Genomic DNA, 20,029 nt, shown 5'->3' with positions numbered 1-20,029 from the left:
ATACCAAAAGGTATCATAATCTGCAAAGTTGTGTTTTACATTGCATGTGACCTTTAAGTCAACTTAACACTTAATGGAGAAGTATGTTATATCATGAGAATATGATATCTAGAGGCTGCCAATGGCTGCATGTACAAATTTCACTAATTCTATATAAAATTTTTAAATATCAATTCTATGTTACCAGTCTTAAAGTATCATCAAACAATTCGGTTATATATATAATAGTCTGTATGAGTGAACATAATCAAAATATTTGGAAATTCACAGATATATGAAAGTATTATTAATTTGGTGATCTGTTGCATATAAAATTGTTTTAATTAGTTCTTAACTTACCCATCTTGGGCATGTGTTACTTTATTGTGAGAGATCAAACTGGGACAGTGGTTGATCATTCTAAAGAGAATATGCATCACTGGCAAGGATCAATAGAATGATGCAATGTTATAAAATGATACAAATGAAGAAATATACCCCAATACCCTAGGCGTCTGCCAAGCTCTCTGTTTAGTGCTGTATATGTTCTATGTACACGCATATGAAGTACAAACATGCATACATGCATATAACATGGGTGTTCATGAGCTTTGCATGCATAGCTCTGAATACAAAGTACCCTGTCATCCAACTTGTGCATGATCAGAAATATTATAGGTTTGTCAGTTATGGATAATATATTTTCAACTCATGCATAATGAGAGATGCATTGAGAACTAGGCTTTTGTTTTGTGTATTTTCTGTGAATATTCTGATGCAAAATATTTCATTTAGTAACTCACAGTTTTTCACACATTTATAGTAAATTTGAGTATTTTTGCAAATTAATGTCTTATTCAGAGATTTTGTTGTCCTGGAACAGTTGTTTTGATCATGTCCGAAGCAATTTCATCATGGCACCAAGAGCTGTTATCATCAAAGTTTAGTAGATGGTCATGAGTGAGTCATCATTAGTGAAATATCCATAGACTTGCATGTTAAGTAACTGTTGCAAAGGTAATTTTAAATAATTAAGTAAAAGTCTTTTTATTTTTATATTTCGCAGACATTTTGGAAGTCACTGATTTTCAGTTATGTAAACATAGTTTTCTTTCATCATTCTGATGATTAGTTATTGAATGACAACACCTGATTAATTAAGCACCATGAGTACTTGATTTTAATCTCTCCCATAGACAGCCATGTTAAACCTGATTGGTATATCTAATATATGATGTTTAAATAGTTGCATTTCTCTTAATAATCATCGGACCCGTGAAGGTCTCAGGGTAGAATAGGCCTTCAGCAACCCATGCTTGCCATAAAAGGCAGCTATGCTTGTCGTAAGAGGTGACTATTGGGACTGGGTGGTCAAGCTTGCTGACTTGGTTGACACATGTCATCGGTTCCCAATTGCACAAATCAATGCTCATGTTGTTGATCACTGGATTGTCTGGTCCAGACTTAATTATTTACAGACCGCCACCATATAGCTGGAATATTGCCAAGTGCCGCGTAAAACTAAACTCACTCACTCACTAATAATCATCAGAAAATTGAATGGAATATATGTGTATGGAGCTGAGATGATTTCCCAGCTGGTAGTACTGAAAGCATTTTGACTGAAACTAAATTTATGGAAATTATTCTTGCAAGAGTTAATTAACATGTAAGCCTATAGAAATTTCACTAATGATGGCTAGCTTATGGCCAACTATTGTACAGTTTCATCTCGTTAATCCAACCTCCATTTATCCGACAATTGGCTTGATCCAACGCTTTTGTTGATAACAAATTGAATAAATGTACTTTAGTCTCATTTATTTCATCTGACATCCTCATTTATCCAAAAATGTACTGTGCAATGGATGATGTTGGATAAAAGAGACGTCACTGTATATTGGATTTGGTAATTTGAATGACTGCCAGGGTGCAATTCCCTGCATAGGTACAGTGTGTGAGGCCCATTTCTGATATTTCATATTTTCCAATTTATTGTTATAAAGTAAGAATGACGTATGATAATTTGGTTATCACCCTCTTGTGTTTTAGGGTGGTGTATATCCTGCATTAGTAATAAATGCTACATTTTTAGCTCATGAAGGATCCCATTCTTCCATGTGTATTCCAAATGCAGGATATTACCATCCCAAAACACATTTGTGCGATGACCTATATTTATCAGAGGAATGAAAGATTTTAAATTTAGTGATCATTCTCAAGTGGTAACTGAAAGCTGCAACATGACTTATATACATGTATTTCAATAATATAACTTGCTCCTGAAGGAATGCTCATTCGTTGGTAAAGACAAAAAAGAAAATGAGTTCAGAGGTCAAAATTAGAATATTTGTTTTCAGTTTGATAATGACAATAGGAAGGGTTACACATTAGATTGAGGGGTAAATTGCTGAACAGCAAGAATAAGGAATTCATTGATGGAGTATGATTGATATCTTAATCAGTTTGGGGCAGTTTTGTTTTATGTCTTGTCAGTTGTTGTTTGGCATAGAAAGCAAAATATTCCCCAAACGTGATGTGAAAGCTTTGGCCAGCATCACTGCTGGTTACTCTTGGAGTAAGAACTAACATTTAGAAGGAAATCTGATGTTACTTAACACCTAATAAGTCGTATAAAAACGAAAACTAATATACCTGTTGCCTGGCAACCATCCATTGTTTCACCATCCATAGATGATATGAATTACAAGCTCTAGTAGCTAACACAAGCTGGTAGTGCTTATGACATGTAATCTGATAACACCAACGAAAGCATACTTGTAAAAATGTTTTTCATGCCACAAAGTGTTCCAGAATCATTTGTGTTTGATATAGTGCAAATGTCATCGATTGCTTTGTTGTTTTTGACCAATCTTTGTTAATTTCAATTAATTGGACTGTCATTGTTTATGAAGTCTTTCAGTAACAGGCAAACTGACTGATACTCTAGCTTCAGTATGTGATGTATCTATATGTGAATGAATTATCACACACAAATCATGGGGCTTTATTTAATGGTATGTTTTTATGTTTATGTGAAGATTATGTATGGAAATATTCAGAACACAGCGGGAAAGTTGATTTCATTATTTGGTTGTGTACACTTTCGTTGTGTTTGAGTGGTCAGGGAAGCAAAATAATAGGAATATTTTAAAGTTGTATCTGTGATGGCCAATGTCCTTATGTGTAGCTGTGCCCATTGTCTAACATATAAGAATCAACTTATTGGTAGGATGATAACAGTGACCTCATCGATTCAAAGTCATCACGACCAGATAAACATTGAGAGATCCTCATCAACTACTATCTGAAAAGACGTGATTATTTACAGACTTGACCGTTACTCACTCATGCATAAAAAACATGAATGGCAAGTCAGGTTTTTTTAAGCTTATGTTGCATTAACACAAACAATGGCTTCCATAAATAATGGTAAAGTCAATAAAACTGAAGGAATGCACAGTACAGACAGATGATTGGGAATTTATTTGGACTTAATTAGTATCTAATGTTAACCCTAAGTTAGCAAATCAGGGATGAAATGGGTTGGTGTTTGCAGTTACAATGACATGACAGTGTGTTTCTTTTGTATCAACACAAGGAAATACACTTGCTACTATTTGATGAAATTTCGTATCAGATTTTTTTTCAAATATCTCAAAAAGAGGTTTTTATCAGCATTTTAGTATATCTACTTTACTTAAAAATTCTCCAAATAGGTTTGAGAAATTTCTGTTATTCATGTTAAACTAATGATAAATAACTTATTTTGTGTCTAAGTTGAGAGAAAATGTACTGAACCAGTAAAAACAAAATAGTGAGTTTTAATGCTTTAATTGTGTCATTATGTTGTATGTAACATCAAAATGCAATGTGTAAACTTCTTGGTATTCAGGAAAATGTGAAATTTCAAAGATTAGTTTTCCCAACTAGTCTGCCAGACACCCTTAGTTTAGAGAAAGCTAGCTAACTAGGCTGATTCTGGTTCACTACAGGTGTCCACGATCATATGCTAGTCGCTTGAGGGGATAAATGGTTCAGATGGTCATGCTCAGTTGACTTTAATCACCTAAAAAGCAACCAAGCTGCTCCAAACAGGATACAGAGTCCTCACAACCATACCTACAAACTGGCAGTATATTGGGCTTTTCCATTTGGGATTGTTTGTTTCCCTGTGTGCATTAATACACAGGATCCTATGACAGACACACTTAGCCATGTTGATCATGTTGCACATGGGATTATTTGTCCACAACATGTCTGATGGTTTAGTATGGCCATGATTGAAGGGGAAGGATAAATTTGTGACCTGTCCTTGACCTCAGTAAATGTCATTTCACCATGATTTAGATGCTGGCCTTTTGTGCCTTACCTTTTTATGGTGGATGGTCTTACATTTATATTTTTCTCAATCTTTTGCTCCTTTGTTTGCACCCAGGCCTGAATCTTCTTGGCTCACCATATCTAAAGGCCTTAAGCAAGTCATGACATAAGGTCTTTAACATGTATCACTGAAGATCTGGGGTGGAATAGGTCTTCAGCAGCCCATGCTTGCTATAAACAGCCACCATGCTTGTTGTAAGAAACAACTAACAGGATTGGGTGGTCAGGCTTGTTGCCTTGGTTGACACATGCCATCGGTCCCATTTGTGCAGATTGATGTTCATGTTGTTGATCACTGGATTGTTTGGTCCAGACTCAATTATTTACAGCCCGCCACCATACAGCTGGAATACTGCTGATTGTGGCACAAAACTAAACTCACTCACTCACTCACTGTTTAACATGCTTATACATTTACATTTTCAGCTTCTACAGAATGGTTGAAAAATTAACGAAAATTTGCATGGCTGCGTGGTTACTGTGAGAAGGAATACTTTTAGACAGTTGGTCCTCTGTAAATGCACAAACCTAAATCTCTAGAATCTAAACTTTTAAACAGTGATCAACAAATCTGAAATAGAGCTCCTTGTGATGAAAAGCCCCAGTGTGTACCATAGACCATCTTGTCTTTGCTAGGATTAAAGAGTTAAAAAGTAGGGTTTTAGATGACCATGACTCAAAATGCTTCATGGTACAATGCATCATGTCCAGACTGGATGCTTCATGTACCCTAGCTGCTTTCTTTGCCTGTCATTATGCTACCATCACATGCAATCGATTTATACTAAATGTACACACAATCATAGGTGACTGACCTATCAATTACCACTCGTGACATCTACCTGTACTTTATTGTTATTTCTGCAAGTCGACTGAAAGCCGATTTTAGCCTTCAACTAAATGACTCAGTCACCGAAAATGGATGACGATATGTCAGCACAATATGGGTTTGTATGGTGATGGCAACTGTATTAGAAAGCTATTTACACAATGAATCGGCAAGTTTTGTACACATTGTTTTGTAAAGAAATTTGTTATATAGATGATATGATAGGCTCTCTCTTTCATGCACCTGAAGGGACCAAGTATTCTGGTTTGACAGATGGTGTAACTGGAGATGCAGATCTGAAACATAACTGCTGTGTTTCAGTTTATGTTCTTGCCTTCCTCACACATGACTTTTCATAATGACAGGACTTTATTTTTTATGTCACTTGATACCCTAAATTTAGAATGCTACTATCAAATCTGACCCTGATGTTATTTTGTATCAGACATAGTTTTTGACTGAGTCACTGGTGACTCGACAGTGATTTCCCCTGCAAACTAACACACTCCTTTGTCTTACAGCAGACGTCTAAGCATCAGCTAACTCTGAAAGTGAATAGTAGAAAAGAAAGAACGAAAAGAAAGAAAGGTCTTTTTATAACCAACCAACATCTCTTTCCAACCCAAAATGGGTAAAATACTGAAAGAAAGACTTTATTTTCTCCTATGAATTTGAATAAATCATGTAAGATACTATCGAAAATGTATCTTATAACACCTCTTTCTGCCCATGTAGTACCATTTTGACCACAGCCTTTGTTTAAAGTCACAGTGGTAGAGATGATACTTTTTTGATAGTGTTTGATGTATATTTGTGTTTTCTTTGTTTGCAGCTAAGTAGTTGGAAGGAAGACTTTTATGAGTCCTTTGAAGAAACCCCCCTGGTCATTGCCATCATCACATACATTGGCTATGGGATCCTTGTTGTGGTCGGACACATCCGGGACTTCCTTCGCTCACATGGATTGGAAACAACTAAGGCAATTACAGAAATTAAACTGCCCGTAAGTAGTGTTTCAACAAAGAGTGTAACACTTGATATCTTGATGGATGCAGCAAAGGCCTCACCTGAAACAAAACTACAAACATTAGATTAAGTTTTCTTTAAAGGTCACATGCAACCAAAATATCAACCATGATTAAAACACAGTTATCACTGTTATATAACATGCATTGCAGATTAAGAAAAAACACGTAAGCAAGCGTATAATCGTAAATCAAAAGTGCAGTAGTTTGTACTTGTGTTTAACTCTCTTGAAATGAAGCAGCCGCAATACAGAACCCAGTCAGAGCTGTGCACTTAAGTGTAACGACTGGTCATTGGTCACTGGTCATTTGCCGATACGCTTAGCCGGCTCTTTGTTTGTGGCACATAAGCCCAATAGGTTTTGATTTCAAATTGCATGTGGTCAATGATTGAATTAGTGCATTGCTTATTAGTGAATCGTTTGAACTCTGATTTCGCAGGCTGTTTTTCATCACCTTTTTTTTTCAACTTTGTAGGTCGAATGGGCATTTTTGATGGTCACAGTGGTTGCATCTCCTTTTAAACCTTGTTTATGTGGACACTTGCATTTTCTCAGATACTGTCTTGATAAACGAATGTCTGGATATCTGAATCACTACAAACAGATTCCTTTTGAGATGTGTCCACTGAATATCAGTACCTCAAAGTTAATACAAGTGGATGTGACATATGTTTTGAAGGTTGTGATCTATTCACCAACTTAATTCTGCACCTTTGTAATATATGTTACATTTGTCATGTCAAAATATGACATGTTTGTTTTGGTCTTAGGGGTTTGTGCCTCTGTACGCCAGTTGGGAGAGCTTCTACACACGGAACCTTTACCGCCGTGTGCGGGATTGCTGGAACCGGCCCATCTGCAGCGTGGCAGGAGCCTACATGGACACCCTGGAACGTGTCACCCCTGACCATGGATGGAACTTCGAGTATGTATAGACTAGGGGAGATAACTCTTGGCTGCCTATCAATGGCACTATTATAAGTTGTTCACTGGTATTGAGGGGGACATGGATTGTAAACAAATATCAAGGGTACATCAACCCCGAAGGACCAGTGAACAACATATTTATTGTACTGAACACCTCAATGTAAATTTTCAACAGTTTGAAGTGCTGGTATCTTATAATAAGGAGTACCTGACTTAGGCATCTGACCAAACAGTACTAACACAAAGTCTCAAACAAATTCCAATAGTTTGGCATTTCCAGCCATTTACACAGAAAATGTTGCTCACTTGTAAGCTGGGTACACATTGGCTCAGCCAATCAGAAAATGACATTTATTTGTGAGGTAAGATTATAAAATTGCATTTACTGCATTGCAAGAACACCTCACCATCAGGTAATGGTGGCGTCAGTCTTTAAGTTCGCACTAATAACTCTACTGTGACTGGACTTTAACATGCCAAGAATACTGTTTGCAAGTTCTGTTTACTCTTGTAGTCTGTGAATGTGTCTCTTCATAAAATCGTTTCGCTATTCGATCACTAGAAGTGAATATGCATTTTTTTTTTAAAAGAATGAGGTTATGTGTGTTTATCAAAACGAGGAATGCAAAACTGAATATCAATTCAGGATAATAACCAGTGATAATAGACAGTCCAAATAATGGTCATATATTTCATTTTACAGTATTGTGGTCGCTGGCCGTTGTTACAATAAATCAAAACTGTCAACATGTTTGAAACATGTCAAATAAATTTTGTATTATTTCACCAAATATAATTACCAATACACAAGCTGCTTAGTCACTATTGAATTTGTAATTAATTCCTATTAATTCGCAGTGTTGTCATATTTGCTGCGGAGCAGATTTGCTGTGCCCCTAATATGTGCCATGAAATTCAGGAAGAAATTTTATTAAATCAGATCATGTGGCAGGCTTTCCGCTTTATTATAATTCTAAGACTTAAACAAACCTTTATTATTGTCTTGGTGTAAATGGGCCTGGTTTACGAAACCTTACAAAATAAATCAATCAATGGTTCTCAGGTTGGTTTGTTGGACATGCTGAGCTAACATTACTCCGAACAAGACAGCAGTGACTGTTTAAGGTAGTTTTCACATGACAGTGTGGCAGACAAAATGATTATTTACTCTAGAAAAATCTAAGAATGGCTGATTAGAATTTGTTGCCTTTCATCAATAATGTAGCTTTGTACAATTGTCACAGGAATCATGCCTATTACTCCTTTTTTTTTTTTGAAGATATTTTTATCTGTGATTATTTCACAAAAGTTTCCAGTTGCCATGGCAACAAGGATGACTTTGACTCTGTTACCTCTAAAACTAATGTGTATTTTTCGACTTTGCACACACTAAAGTCAGGTTGCCAGCTGATGCCCTTTGCTACTCGTTTTTTTCTAGGTTCTATATGTTTTCCATTTCCATGCCAAGAGGTTTGAGTTTGACTCTGCTTTAGAAGTGTGATTTTCCAGACCAGTCTCTAAGTTTTACTAATAAGAATTTTTTTACACACATATAAAGACTATGTTGTCAAGTGGTCATTTTGATCTTTTTAATTTGTGAGGGTCTTTGTCATCTCCTGCTAACTCTTCTACTTTGTAACTGTGGCAAATTGTAAATGATGATAACTTTGAGGAACTTTGAGGATACAAGTTTCTGTTTAAATTTCTGTGTTCATTTTATTTTATTTTTTTTCATTTGTTTTTGATATCTGGCATATTCAAACAAAACAGTGTGGATGATAGCTTGTCAAAGAAGAGTGGATGAGAGAGTGGGTTTGCTATTACACAGCTTGTAGCAATATTCCTGCCATATCTAGTGTATAGAAACAAGACAAAATGGACAATGGGTCGTCGAATGGATGAGGAGTTTAGTAACCAGATGTTAAGGTTGGGATGCAGCAAAGACTATTAGATTTGTTTTGTGTGCTTAGTTTGTCTTTATCATTCACCCTGCAATATCTCAGCTGTATGATGATGTTGCATGTCAGTCATATCTTCATAAGCAATGACTCAGAAAAGTCATCGAGCCTTACTAGCTTCATAAGCAAACTTAGATTCCTTAAAAGCAATTCTGACCCTTATTTTCAGGTGTGTAAAGATTTTCTTTTGCAATTACCTTTGTGTAGTGTTTGATGAAATTGCAGGAAGAAAAGAGTTAAGTTGACTTGACAGTTTTGAAAAGTTTTCTAAGAAAAATGGGTTGTAAGCATGAAGGTATATATTTCCCTTAAGACATTATAAAAAGAATTATGGTTTCTTACAAAAAACTGTATTTTCAAGGCTGACTGGCAAGAAGAAAACAGTTATGAACTTTGGGTCATACAACTACCTTGGTTTTGCTGAGAACACAGGACCGTGTGCTGAGGCTGTGGAGGTCACGACCTTGGAAGATGGAGTAGGCGTTTGTGCCAGTAGGCAGGAATTGGGTGAGTTCTTCTCTCTCTCCCTTTCTGTCTCTCATTGTCACAGTTTTTCTCCCTATCTCTTTTGAGACATAGAGAATCAGCAGAATCTGCATGAATATATCAGGAAAAAACAGCTAAATTATGTTACCAGGTGTGACCATTCTTCTTTAATCATTCCAATTATGATCATCTTTTGTTGTCAGGTTATTTGGAAATTCACAAGGAGCTGGATGAGTTGATGGCTGAATTTCTTGGAGTTGAGGCAGCTGTCACCTTCCCAATGGGCTTCGCCACCAACTCCATGAATATGCCTGCCCTGGTGGATAAGGTTAGTAAAAGTATTGTAACTTATTAAGATCAAACATCAGCTCTCTATGTAGCAGCCTTCCAGACTAGTGTGGTACAAAATTGGGGGGAAGTCATTTTGAACAATTTTCCATCTGGTATAGTTACACTGACATTCTGACATTTGTATTCGTCATTCTGTGAATGACATCTGTCAGCTTGTCACTATGAATTGGTGCTTTTAATTTCTGCTGTTTCCTGATCCATGTTTTGCTGTTTCCAGGGCTGCCTCATCCTCAGCGATGAACTGAACCACGCTTCCCTTGTCCTGGGTGCTCGACTCAGTGGTGCTACAATCAAAATATTCAAACATAATAGTAAGGCTCTTGCTTGTTGCTGCTAGTTCACCTGTACCCAAAGTCTATAAGTACATGAGTAGATTTAGGTTAGAGTGGGCCTTCAGTAACCCATGCTTGTCATATGAGGCAACTAACGGGATCGGGCAGTCAGGTTTGTTGACTTGGTTGACACATCATTGTATCTCAGTTGCATAGATCATGCTCATGCTGTTGATAACTGGATTGTCTGGTCCCGGAATACTGCTGGGTGACACTTTCGTGGGAATATCACAAGAATATAATCTCATTCTTCTCAGAAACAGCTGTATCAAATGTGAAATTGTGAGAGCTTTCCTTTAAACTAAACTTGATTTTTATGATTTTCTTTCAGATATGAAGGATTTAGAAAAGAAACTTTGTGATGCTGTGGTCCATGGGCAGCCACGTACTCACCGACCCTGGAAGAAGATTCTCATTGTTGTAGAAGGGGTGTACAGGTGAGGGAGATGTATTATAAGTTGTGCAGATTGGGGAGAAGGGTCAAAGGACCTGTCATAAGAAGGTACAGGTGGGGAGACTTATACTAATGAAGTACAGTTAGGGGAGACCTAACATCAAGGGGTACAGGTAGAATGGACCAATCAGTGGGTACAGGTAGCAGAGACTTGTTATTGTCAGTACAGGTAGGGCAGACATACCATCAAGGGGTACAGGTAGAGTGGACCAATCAGTGGGTACATGTAGCAGAGACTTGTTATTGTCAGTACAGGTAGGGCAGACATACCATCAAGGGGTACAGGCAGAGTGGTCCTATCAGTGGGTACAGACAGCAGGGACTTGTTATTGTCGGTACAGTTAAGGCAGACTTACCATCAAAGGGTACAGATACAGGGAACTTTTCATCAGGGTTTACAGAGATGATTTACTATCAGACTTAACCTGGAAAGGGGGATAAGGTGGGATACATGTATGAGAATGTCAGTGTAGTGGCATTACAGTACTGTTCTAAGAACTGTTTTCAAGTGTTTCTAAATAATCTTTTACAGCATGGAAGGGTCGATAGTAAGACTCCCTGACATCATCGCCCTGAAGAAGAAGTACAAGGCATACATCTACCTGGATGAGGCTCACAGTATCGGAGCCATGGGGCCACACGGACGCGGTGTTGTAGACTACTTCAACGTTGACCCACAAGACGTGGATGTGTTGATGGGTACATTCACAAAGAGCTTTGGTGCAGCTGGAGGTTACATTGGAGGAACTAAGGTTGGCTTCTAGGAATTAACTCAAAACATTGGACTGACTTATTGCTTGAATCTCATGACCTGTATGTTTATGTCCCCTTGGATAAGATTAGAGTTCGAGATCCCTTACCTCAAAAGTTTCCAGGTTTGATCTCCTTTCACACCTGCCTTCTGTCATTATAGCTCAGTTACATAGCTCGATGCTTATGCTTTTGGTGATTGGATTGTCTGGTTCAACCTCAGTAATTACAGACCTTCCCCAATATAGCTGGAATATTGTTGAGTGCAGCTGTAAAAAACATACAAAGAAATCCTTCTGCAACAGTCTCCAACAATTCTTTGAAGGAAGTAAGGTAATTGTCAACTTTTTTGACAATTTGTGTTTGTTTTATGAGAACCACATGTATTGTAAGTGGCAATAAATGGAGATTTTGATTAAAAGATTCAAAATATAATATAAATCAAACACAAATAAGTGTGATATTACCCAACACACACACACTCTCATCCACCTCTTGTTTGTGTTGATTCCAGCGCCTGATCAACCACTTGAAAGTGAACTCCCACAGCGCCATCTATGCTTGTGCCATCTCACCACCAGTAGCCAGGCAGATCATCCACTCGATGAAGATCATCATGGGCAGAGATGGAACTGACATAGGTGTGATATGCAGATCAATGATCATGCTTTTGATCACAGGATTCTCCATTCCAGGCAGCCGCAGTATTGACGGCCTATTGCCAATGTGGCGTTTAGCAAGCAACCAGCCAACCTTAAACAGGATGATGTATTTGTTAAATTACTGACTCCCAGAGTCACTTTCAGTGGTAGACTGCTAGAATAATATGCAGTTAAGTCCCTTGCATGCTGTATTCAAATGCTTGTGATCATGATTCAAGCCAATCATTTCATTCAAGATTCCCGCTTGTGAATCTGATTTAGAACAGGTGCCAACAACTTATGTTGACTGCAGTCCATAGGCAAGTGGATCAGGTTTTGAGACTCATTGATTTGATGGATTGCAAGTCATTGTTCTCTCATGTGACGTTTACCAGAATAAGATGACTGATCTTTGTGAAAAACAAACCCACATTAACCCACGAAGATGGAGATTAATGATTTGGGGTTCTTATTGTCCAAAATCCAAAACTTTTTAAATATGCATTATTGTTCTTTTAGGGCTTGTTGCATCCAAGACACAGTTTCAATTCTGCACATTGGTACAATGTGTTAAGCCCATTCCTGGTGTTCACCATAGTGATATTGCTAGAATATTGGTAGAAGTGGCGTACAACTAAACTCACTCACTCACTCACTCACTCACTCACTCACTCACTCACTCACTCACTCACTCACTCAAGGATCAATAACATGAACTTGTCAAATTCTGTCAGTTCTACCTCATCTTTGGACAGGGACCAACGTTAGTGTAAGTACTGGTATGGGTATTTTACACTGGTGCAGGAATATTTTCACAATTGTATGCCTTGTATGTTGCACAGGTCAGAAACGCATTAGGCAGCTAGCCTGGAATACCCGATACTTCCGCAAAGAACTACAGAAAAAGGGCTTCATCGTCTACGGTAACAAGGACTCACCTGTCGTGCCCATGCTCCTCTACATGCCTGCCAAGACAACGTATGTGATTGAAAGTTTTCAGTGTAGGAAAGATAGCCTGTCCCAACATCCGAGACGGGGGAATTTTGTGAGGAAGAGTTTTAAAAAATCTAGTCTGTCGTCATGTTGGTTTTAAGTTTTGAAATGTTTTTTTTATTTATGTTTCAAGGACAGGCACAACTTTGGAACGACTGGTAAAAGATCAGACCAGCCAATCCTGTGGACAGGCTAGATTTTCTACATCTTTCCTGCAGTGTAATTTTATGTGAATGTTGTTTTTACGCTGTTACTGAGGTGCTATAATGGCCTGTACATGATCATTGTCATGAATTTCTCATCAGCACTTCTCTACATGCCTGCATACTGTTTTATAGGCGTGTAGTGTACATGTCATAGACTCTGAGTCTTTCACTAAAGTGGTCTACGTCAGTATTGTTCAGTTTTTGTCTAATTTCCCTGGTTGGTGAAAATATAGTGGTTTGCACTGTATTATCCTTAGTTGCCTTTAGGAATTAAGAAAATTGTCTGTGAAATCGCTTTGATGCCTGGAAGGTACTAAATGGAAGATTGTAATTACCTCCATTTACACCAGCTGGATTTCTGTTCAGTGTTAAGTTCTTTGATGGACATTTTAGAAGTGAAGTTGATGCAGAACGATGACAATTTTTTTTCAATGTACATCTTCTTTTATTCTTTCAAAGTTGACGTTTCAACAGATATTGAGGTAAAAAATCAAAGGATCAAATGAAAACCTAAACTTTCTTTATCTTTAGTCATTGCATAATTTTTCTTCCAGGGCATTTAGTCGTTTATGTTTGGAGCAAGGTCTGGGTATTGTGGTGGTGGGATTTCCAGCTACACCAATCATTGAATCTCGAGCCAGGTTCTGTCTGTCTGGCGCTCACACCAAAGAGATGCTGGATAAAGTAAGTCGTTTGGAGGGTGGCATTCAAAATAGGTTTCGAGATAGTGAATGCAGACATAATGATGGTCCTTTGATCTGTGTTCATGCGTCATATAATTCCAGAACAGAAATGTTTTTTGTGCAAGACTAAAACTTACTGAACAACTTGACTAAAGATTATGTTTTGTCTTCTCAAAGACTCAGTACGTTTTATACCCAACCGAAGACAAAATTTGGTCTTTAGTGTAAAGACTTTAGACAAAACATGGACTTAAGTTATTTTCATGATTCTAGATATAATGATTACTTTGGGTGATCGTACATTGTGTGAAGCACATTTCTGGAGTCCCAGCCGTGATATTGCTGGAAAGTTGCTAGAAGCTGCATTAAACCAATGTCAGTGAATCATTCACTCATATTTTATGAGAGTCATTAGGTCCTAGTTGTATGGGTTGTAGTTTTATTAAACTCAGTATTGAAGTTCTACCAGTGGTAGCTGTACGGGTTATGGCAAACTGGCTCCAGAGATGTCTACCTGTGTCTGTTTTTACAGTGACATTTACAAGGCTGACCAGGGACTGGTCTTACAGTATTTGAACTAGGGGTTTACATGAGATAACATGTGGACAGAGTCTATTTTCTTTTCGTTTTTTCCTTCTCAGATCTGTTATGTGAACAAAAAATGCTGAACATTATTATATTCCAAATAATTTATCACATCTAATGGAAGGGAAGCAGGAAATATTGCTTAGGTCTGTTTTTTTTTCAGATTCAGAATAAGGGCATGAGACCATTTCAAACAAATAAGTATTTAATATCAAATAACATAGATCTAGACCCCCTTTCAAAAACACCAAACCCAAAATGACACAACCCATCTCCCTTCACACAAGCCCACAGCAGACAGCTGTCTGCGCTGTGGGCTGGCATATTCCCTTTACTTATTTGTTTGAAATGGTCTCGTGCTCCTATTACTTATACTACTAGGTGTAGGTGTTTGAAATGTTTCACATATGGTTGATGTATTCTTTGACATGAGACCCATGAAAGCCCTTGGGTAGAATAGGCCTTCAGCAACCCATGCTTGCCATAAAAGGCAACTATACTTGTGGGAAGAGCCGACTAAAGGGATTGGGTGGTCATATAGCTGGAATATTGCTGAGTGCAGCATAAAACTAAACTCGCTCACTTTGACATGTACTCCACAGGTTTGATTCATGTGTTTGTGATGTTTCAGGCCCTGAACATTATTGAAGATGTGGGGAATAAGTTGCATCTGAAGTACTCACGTCTGCCAGTTCCAGCATACACACAAAAGGAGGAACCAGAGCCACACCTTCAGGTAACCGATGTCTATCCTTCACCTTTCATTGCTCTCTCTATCTATTTAACAAGCAACCTGTGAAGGTGCAGGGCAGAATAGGCCTTCAGCAACCCGTGCTTGCTGTAAAAGGCAACTATGCTTGTCGTTTGAGGTGACTAATGGGATTGGGTGGTCAAGCTCGCTGACTTGGTTGACACATCATCGGTTTCCAATTGTGTAGATTGATGTTCATGTTGTTGATCACTGGATTGTCTGGTCCAGACTCGATTATTTACAGACCATTGCCATATAGCTGAAATATTGCTGTGTGCTGCGTAAAACTCTCACACTCACTCACGCTAATCCTTTCATTAGCATCATACCAAGAATAATTGTTTTCAGAGTTACTTCCCTTGCCTTATGTTTGGGACATGATGAACAGTAAACTGCACTATGGACAGATTTTGTACAAGTTATCAAGGTTGAAAATCACCATCAAGAATGAATATATTACACAGCCATGGATCATGTTAATATTTATTACTTGACCAAGTTTTGTATGTTAATCTTTTGCATCACTGCAAAACTAAGGGATATGGAGGACCTTGGAGTTAGGGGAAACATATTTACATGCCCTCCACCTTCTTTCTATTAATCTCTCACATGCAAATGTTTGAAAGATGGTATTTCAGCTATTACTTCTCTTGTTTCAGTGAAACATTCCAAGCAAGTCCTGCACACCCCGAACAAAGTGCATGTTAAAAACATGCACCTCTTCATGGCGATGTCAGCCATTTTGAATGTTTTTTTCACTGTGGACCAAGTCCATCAGCTCAGCGTTTATTGTTTGTTACCATGGTAGCCTACATGAAATCTCACAAAGATCTCATCAACCAACTATGAAGAATATATGCTCAACATGATATGCTGAATGCTTAATATTTGCTGAGCATCGTCAGTTAGAAGTGTGGTCCACAGCAAATGTTTAGCGGTATAATATACACTGTTCACTAACACAGTGCCAGTGCAATCAGAAGTGTCATCTTCATCAGAAATCCACAGATGTCTGAGATGCGCTGCTTTCAAGCTTGGCAATTTCTTGATTCCCAGGATACAAGGAGAAATTGTGTATTATTTGCCTATGACTATTTGCTACATAGAGCGGCAATGATTACCTTGGTTTCGACGTGAAGGAACGATGGGCTGTCATCTGTTGAAGTTGCTGTGTGGGTGAAAATATCACATATCAGAAGTCAAATATAGAGAATGGAAGATGCTGTAGTGGTATGAGTGATACGATAAAGATTTATAATTACCATGGTTACACGGGTGGAAATATGCTATTGCCTGAAGTCCCAGTCCAGTGGTGTTTTTTTTCTGAGAGGCAGGCAAATGTATATCACGCTGTACCAGTGTCCAGCTGACCTTCCAATTTTAATTATGTTGCTTATTTAAAAATCGACAAGAAAATCAACTGGTATAGTGGAAGAATTATTGGGCAAGAGATTTTACATGTGCCACTGTACTGGAGTACACTGGCAATTTAAAGCTGGTTTATATGGGAAAGTGGATGCAAAGATTTTCTATTAATACTTTTGTAGATAAGTACAAATTACTTTGATAAGGTCAAAAATTATCAAGGAGCAATATTTTTATTTTTGTGTATCAATATATTGATATCAGTTCATTCTTTTAAAGACAACTCTTTATTCCACTTTATCATCAAAATGACATCTGTCAACAGTAGCTCAGTAAGAGATGTTTGAGGGATGTAGTCATGAAAAGTTGCATGTATCCGAGGTGTATCTGAATGTAGACACTGAAGATTGTATTTCTTCAAAGCTCCTCCGATATGAGGTGCTGTTCTGCAGCTAAGTTGTTATTATTTATTGCTTGTTTGGGTGTTATTTATTTGAAAGGATCCTTATCAAAACGATGTTTATGATATGAACTTCATGTTTCATCATCTAAAACATACAGCTGGGAACTCATAGCAGGCATAATAGTTTGATGTTCCCATACATCATGAAATGAAAATATACCATTAAGAAAAGTAGAGGGTATTGGATTTACAAGATTTGTATAATGCAGATCATGAAATCAAGAGAAAACAAGTGGGGAAGTAGATTTGAGGGAAAATATGACAATTCATTCATTCCCTTGGCAGTGTTTCATCTGTATGGATATATATTACTTTTTCTCATATGCGATGGCATTGGCTAGTGGTATGCTCAGAAAATAGAATATCCCCTACCTTTTTGAATGGTATATGTGAAAGTGCTCTTCATTTGACCATCCTGTCCATCCTAGTGGAGAGCTGATTTTATCTTTTGGGCCATAATAGAATTTAGATTTTCTATCATTTATTGTAGTGTGTATGATGGAAGATGGTATTTATCATTATTTTGGGGTGGCAAGGTCGTAGGGATGAACATTTTAATCTATTTTAACCAAATGTTCTATACATAATGTAGCATCTGCTGACAGGGTTTTTCAAAACATTGTACCTGACTTTTCCCAAATCTATTTTGCAAAGGGTCAAATTATGACGAATATGTATAAAAAATTCTGCTATTTGATTCAACGTTGTACATACATATATATCAAATTGAATACACTTGATTCATATATGGCAAAATACCTTTCAAATAAACACTCATATCCACAAATTGATACCCCCAAATCCACAATACTTCAAAATTTCATTTACCTTTAAATTATCTCATTACCATTTACCAAAGACTTATTGCATATCAAAACTTGGACTCATGTTTAGGAGCTGTTTTTTTTGTTAACAGCACAGTGATCACATAGTACAATGCAAGACTTACAGGAAGGGAAAAAAGAAAGAATTTTGAAGCTTCATAAATTGAAGAGTTTTTTCCAGAGGAGATAATTGCGATGAGAACACCTGAACCCTGACTCCATTGAGTGAGCATTTGCAGTTCAGAGGAACTTAGGTCAGAAGAATCGCTAATAAAGCCCTGGAGATCAAGGTAGTGCTTCTTTATTTTATATCTGAAATAGTCCTGCAAACACTTCAACATCACTACATCATTTCAGCGCCTCCTCTGTAGAACATAGCAGCATTTTGAAATAATACTTACAAACTTTTTGAAACCAAATATTAAAAATTGTGTTTTAATTTACTGATATATTAATGCATCATGTTAAAAAGTTAGTTCATTCATCAATACAAAAAAAGTTTATCTTGGTGATAGTATTTAATTATTTGCAGGTATCAAAAGAGATATGCATCTAGTTTCGACCTAATCAAAACACAGTTTACTCATAGTTTGACCAGAGTCATTGTCAGCAACTGTTTTACACACATCTACATAAGGCCTGTATTTATCTCACAGTCAGTCGTGATGTTCTTGTCCGACATGATGTGTTTAGCTATGCAACCACTAGAAGATGCATTATGATAATATTGTAAGTGTGCTTTTAGATTTACAAATGCCTAACAGTTTATTGAAATGTTATTTATGATATATTTGCTTTTGACTATATGGCCAGACCAATTCTTTTTCTTGGTCTTATGGATTTTTGTCCTTAGAAAACCCAAAGACAGGAGGAAAGAAAAAATAAAAATAACCAATCAAAGTAGTAAGTAATATTCCATTTAAGTACTCAAAGTATTTTACTTTGACAATTTATGAAGTGTGTATGCGAAAAACAATCTAAAATAAAGATTTTCTTGTCCGTTTACATTTTTGGCCAATGAAAACATTAGGATTTTATTTTGTGAGCGGGGAAAATTGACTTTTATTTTTTTCCTAATTCTTCAAAAAATACAGCAGGCAGATCTGTAAAACAAAAAATAGTATTGGTCTGGGCTAGTGAATATCTGCAGAAATCATTCCAGACGTGATAATGTTGATGTATAAAGTCTAGCCGCTATGTTGAAGGGATAATCTATAGTGACATTAGTTTGTATATATTTGTTTTGTTTTGTTTTAGAGTCATAATTTCCTACAATTTTCTTGTTGACATGAATTTCTCAAAGTATTGATGAGCATTAAATTACCATGGTAATCACATAATTTTTGTTAACACAAGATCACCATGGCAATCACATGATTTTGGTTAACATGAGATCACCGTGGTATGGACACAAGCTGATAAACATAATATTTGTATGGTATTCATGGCATACCACCATCAGATGAGTGAATGTGCTTTGTAAACATACATGTTTCGTTAAACAATTTTCCAGCATAATGTCCTAAAGTATTATAAGAAGGTCTGGTCAAGAACAAAGTATTTTCTTTCATTGTGCATGGTGATCATCTTTTTGTTAGAAGTTTAGATTGTCTCAGTGTGACAGCGTTTTCTTTCTTCTTGTCCCTTTTCAGTTTTGTGAAACCTCGTGCCCATGAAGGTCAGGTCCCATGTGACTCATTTAAAGGGGAGATAACTTGAGCAAGGCAAATTCCCTGCAATTAAATGAAAAATCAACTGTTGTTTATAGTTTGTATTCATCAAGTACTATGTGATGGTCTTTTTCTGTCTTTCATACATGACTTTGGGTCAGACCCATGCAGAAAAGATGCTGGGGTTATCAATGAAGTCATTGCTTTGAAGCCAAAACTTAACGAATGTCTGGCAATATTACCACCAGAGTGACAACTAGTTGGTAAAGCATTTAAACCTTCACTTGGGATATTACCACAAATGAATCAACTCCTACTACAATGAAAGACTGGAGCAAAGCAAAGGTTAAGGAAAACTGAAATAATATTTAA

General features: G+C 37.1%; 1 protein-coding gene across 1 annotated transcript in view; it reads left to right on the top strand.

Annotated features, from left to right (window-relative positions):
• The window catches only part of LOC137294777 (serine palmitoyltransferase 2-like), a 42,813-nt gene extending 23,938 nt beyond the window's left edge, over positions 1–18,875 (top strand). The window contains exons 2-13 of the mRNA XM_067825888.1: positions 6,024–6,194; positions 6,989–7,143; positions 9,465–9,610; positions 9,793–9,917; positions 10,158–10,251; positions 10,604–10,709; positions 11,259–11,478; positions 11,991–12,117; positions 12,960–13,095; positions 13,871–14,000; positions 15,216–15,320; positions 15,995–18,875. Of these exons, the coding sequence (XP_067681989.1) occupies positions 6,024–6,194; positions 6,989–7,143; positions 9,465–9,610; positions 9,793–9,917; positions 10,158–10,251; positions 10,604–10,709; positions 11,259–11,478; positions 11,991–12,117; positions 12,960–13,095; positions 13,871–14,000; positions 15,216–15,320; positions 15,995–15,997 (1,518 nt within the window). The 3' untranslated portion in view covers positions 15,998–18,875. The remainder of the gene's footprint in view (positions 1–6,023; positions 6,195–6,988; positions 7,144–9,464; positions 9,611–9,792; positions 9,918–10,157; positions 10,252–10,603; positions 10,710–11,258; positions 11,479–11,990; positions 12,118–12,959; positions 13,096–13,870; positions 14,001–15,215; positions 15,321–15,994) is intronic.
• The last annotated feature ends 1,154 nt before the right edge of the window (positions 18,876–20,029 follow it).

Source organism: Haliotis asinina, chromosome 8 (assembly GCF_037392515.1).
Source record: "Haliotis asinina isolate JCU_RB_2024 chromosome 8, JCU_Hal_asi_v2, whole genome shotgun sequence".
Taxonomy (NCBI): domain Eukaryota; kingdom Metazoa; phylum Mollusca; class Gastropoda; order Lepetellida; family Haliotidae; genus Haliotis; species Haliotis asinina.
The sequence above is the reverse complement of the archived record's forward strand: the minus strand, read 5'-3'. Positions and strand labels throughout refer to the sequence as shown.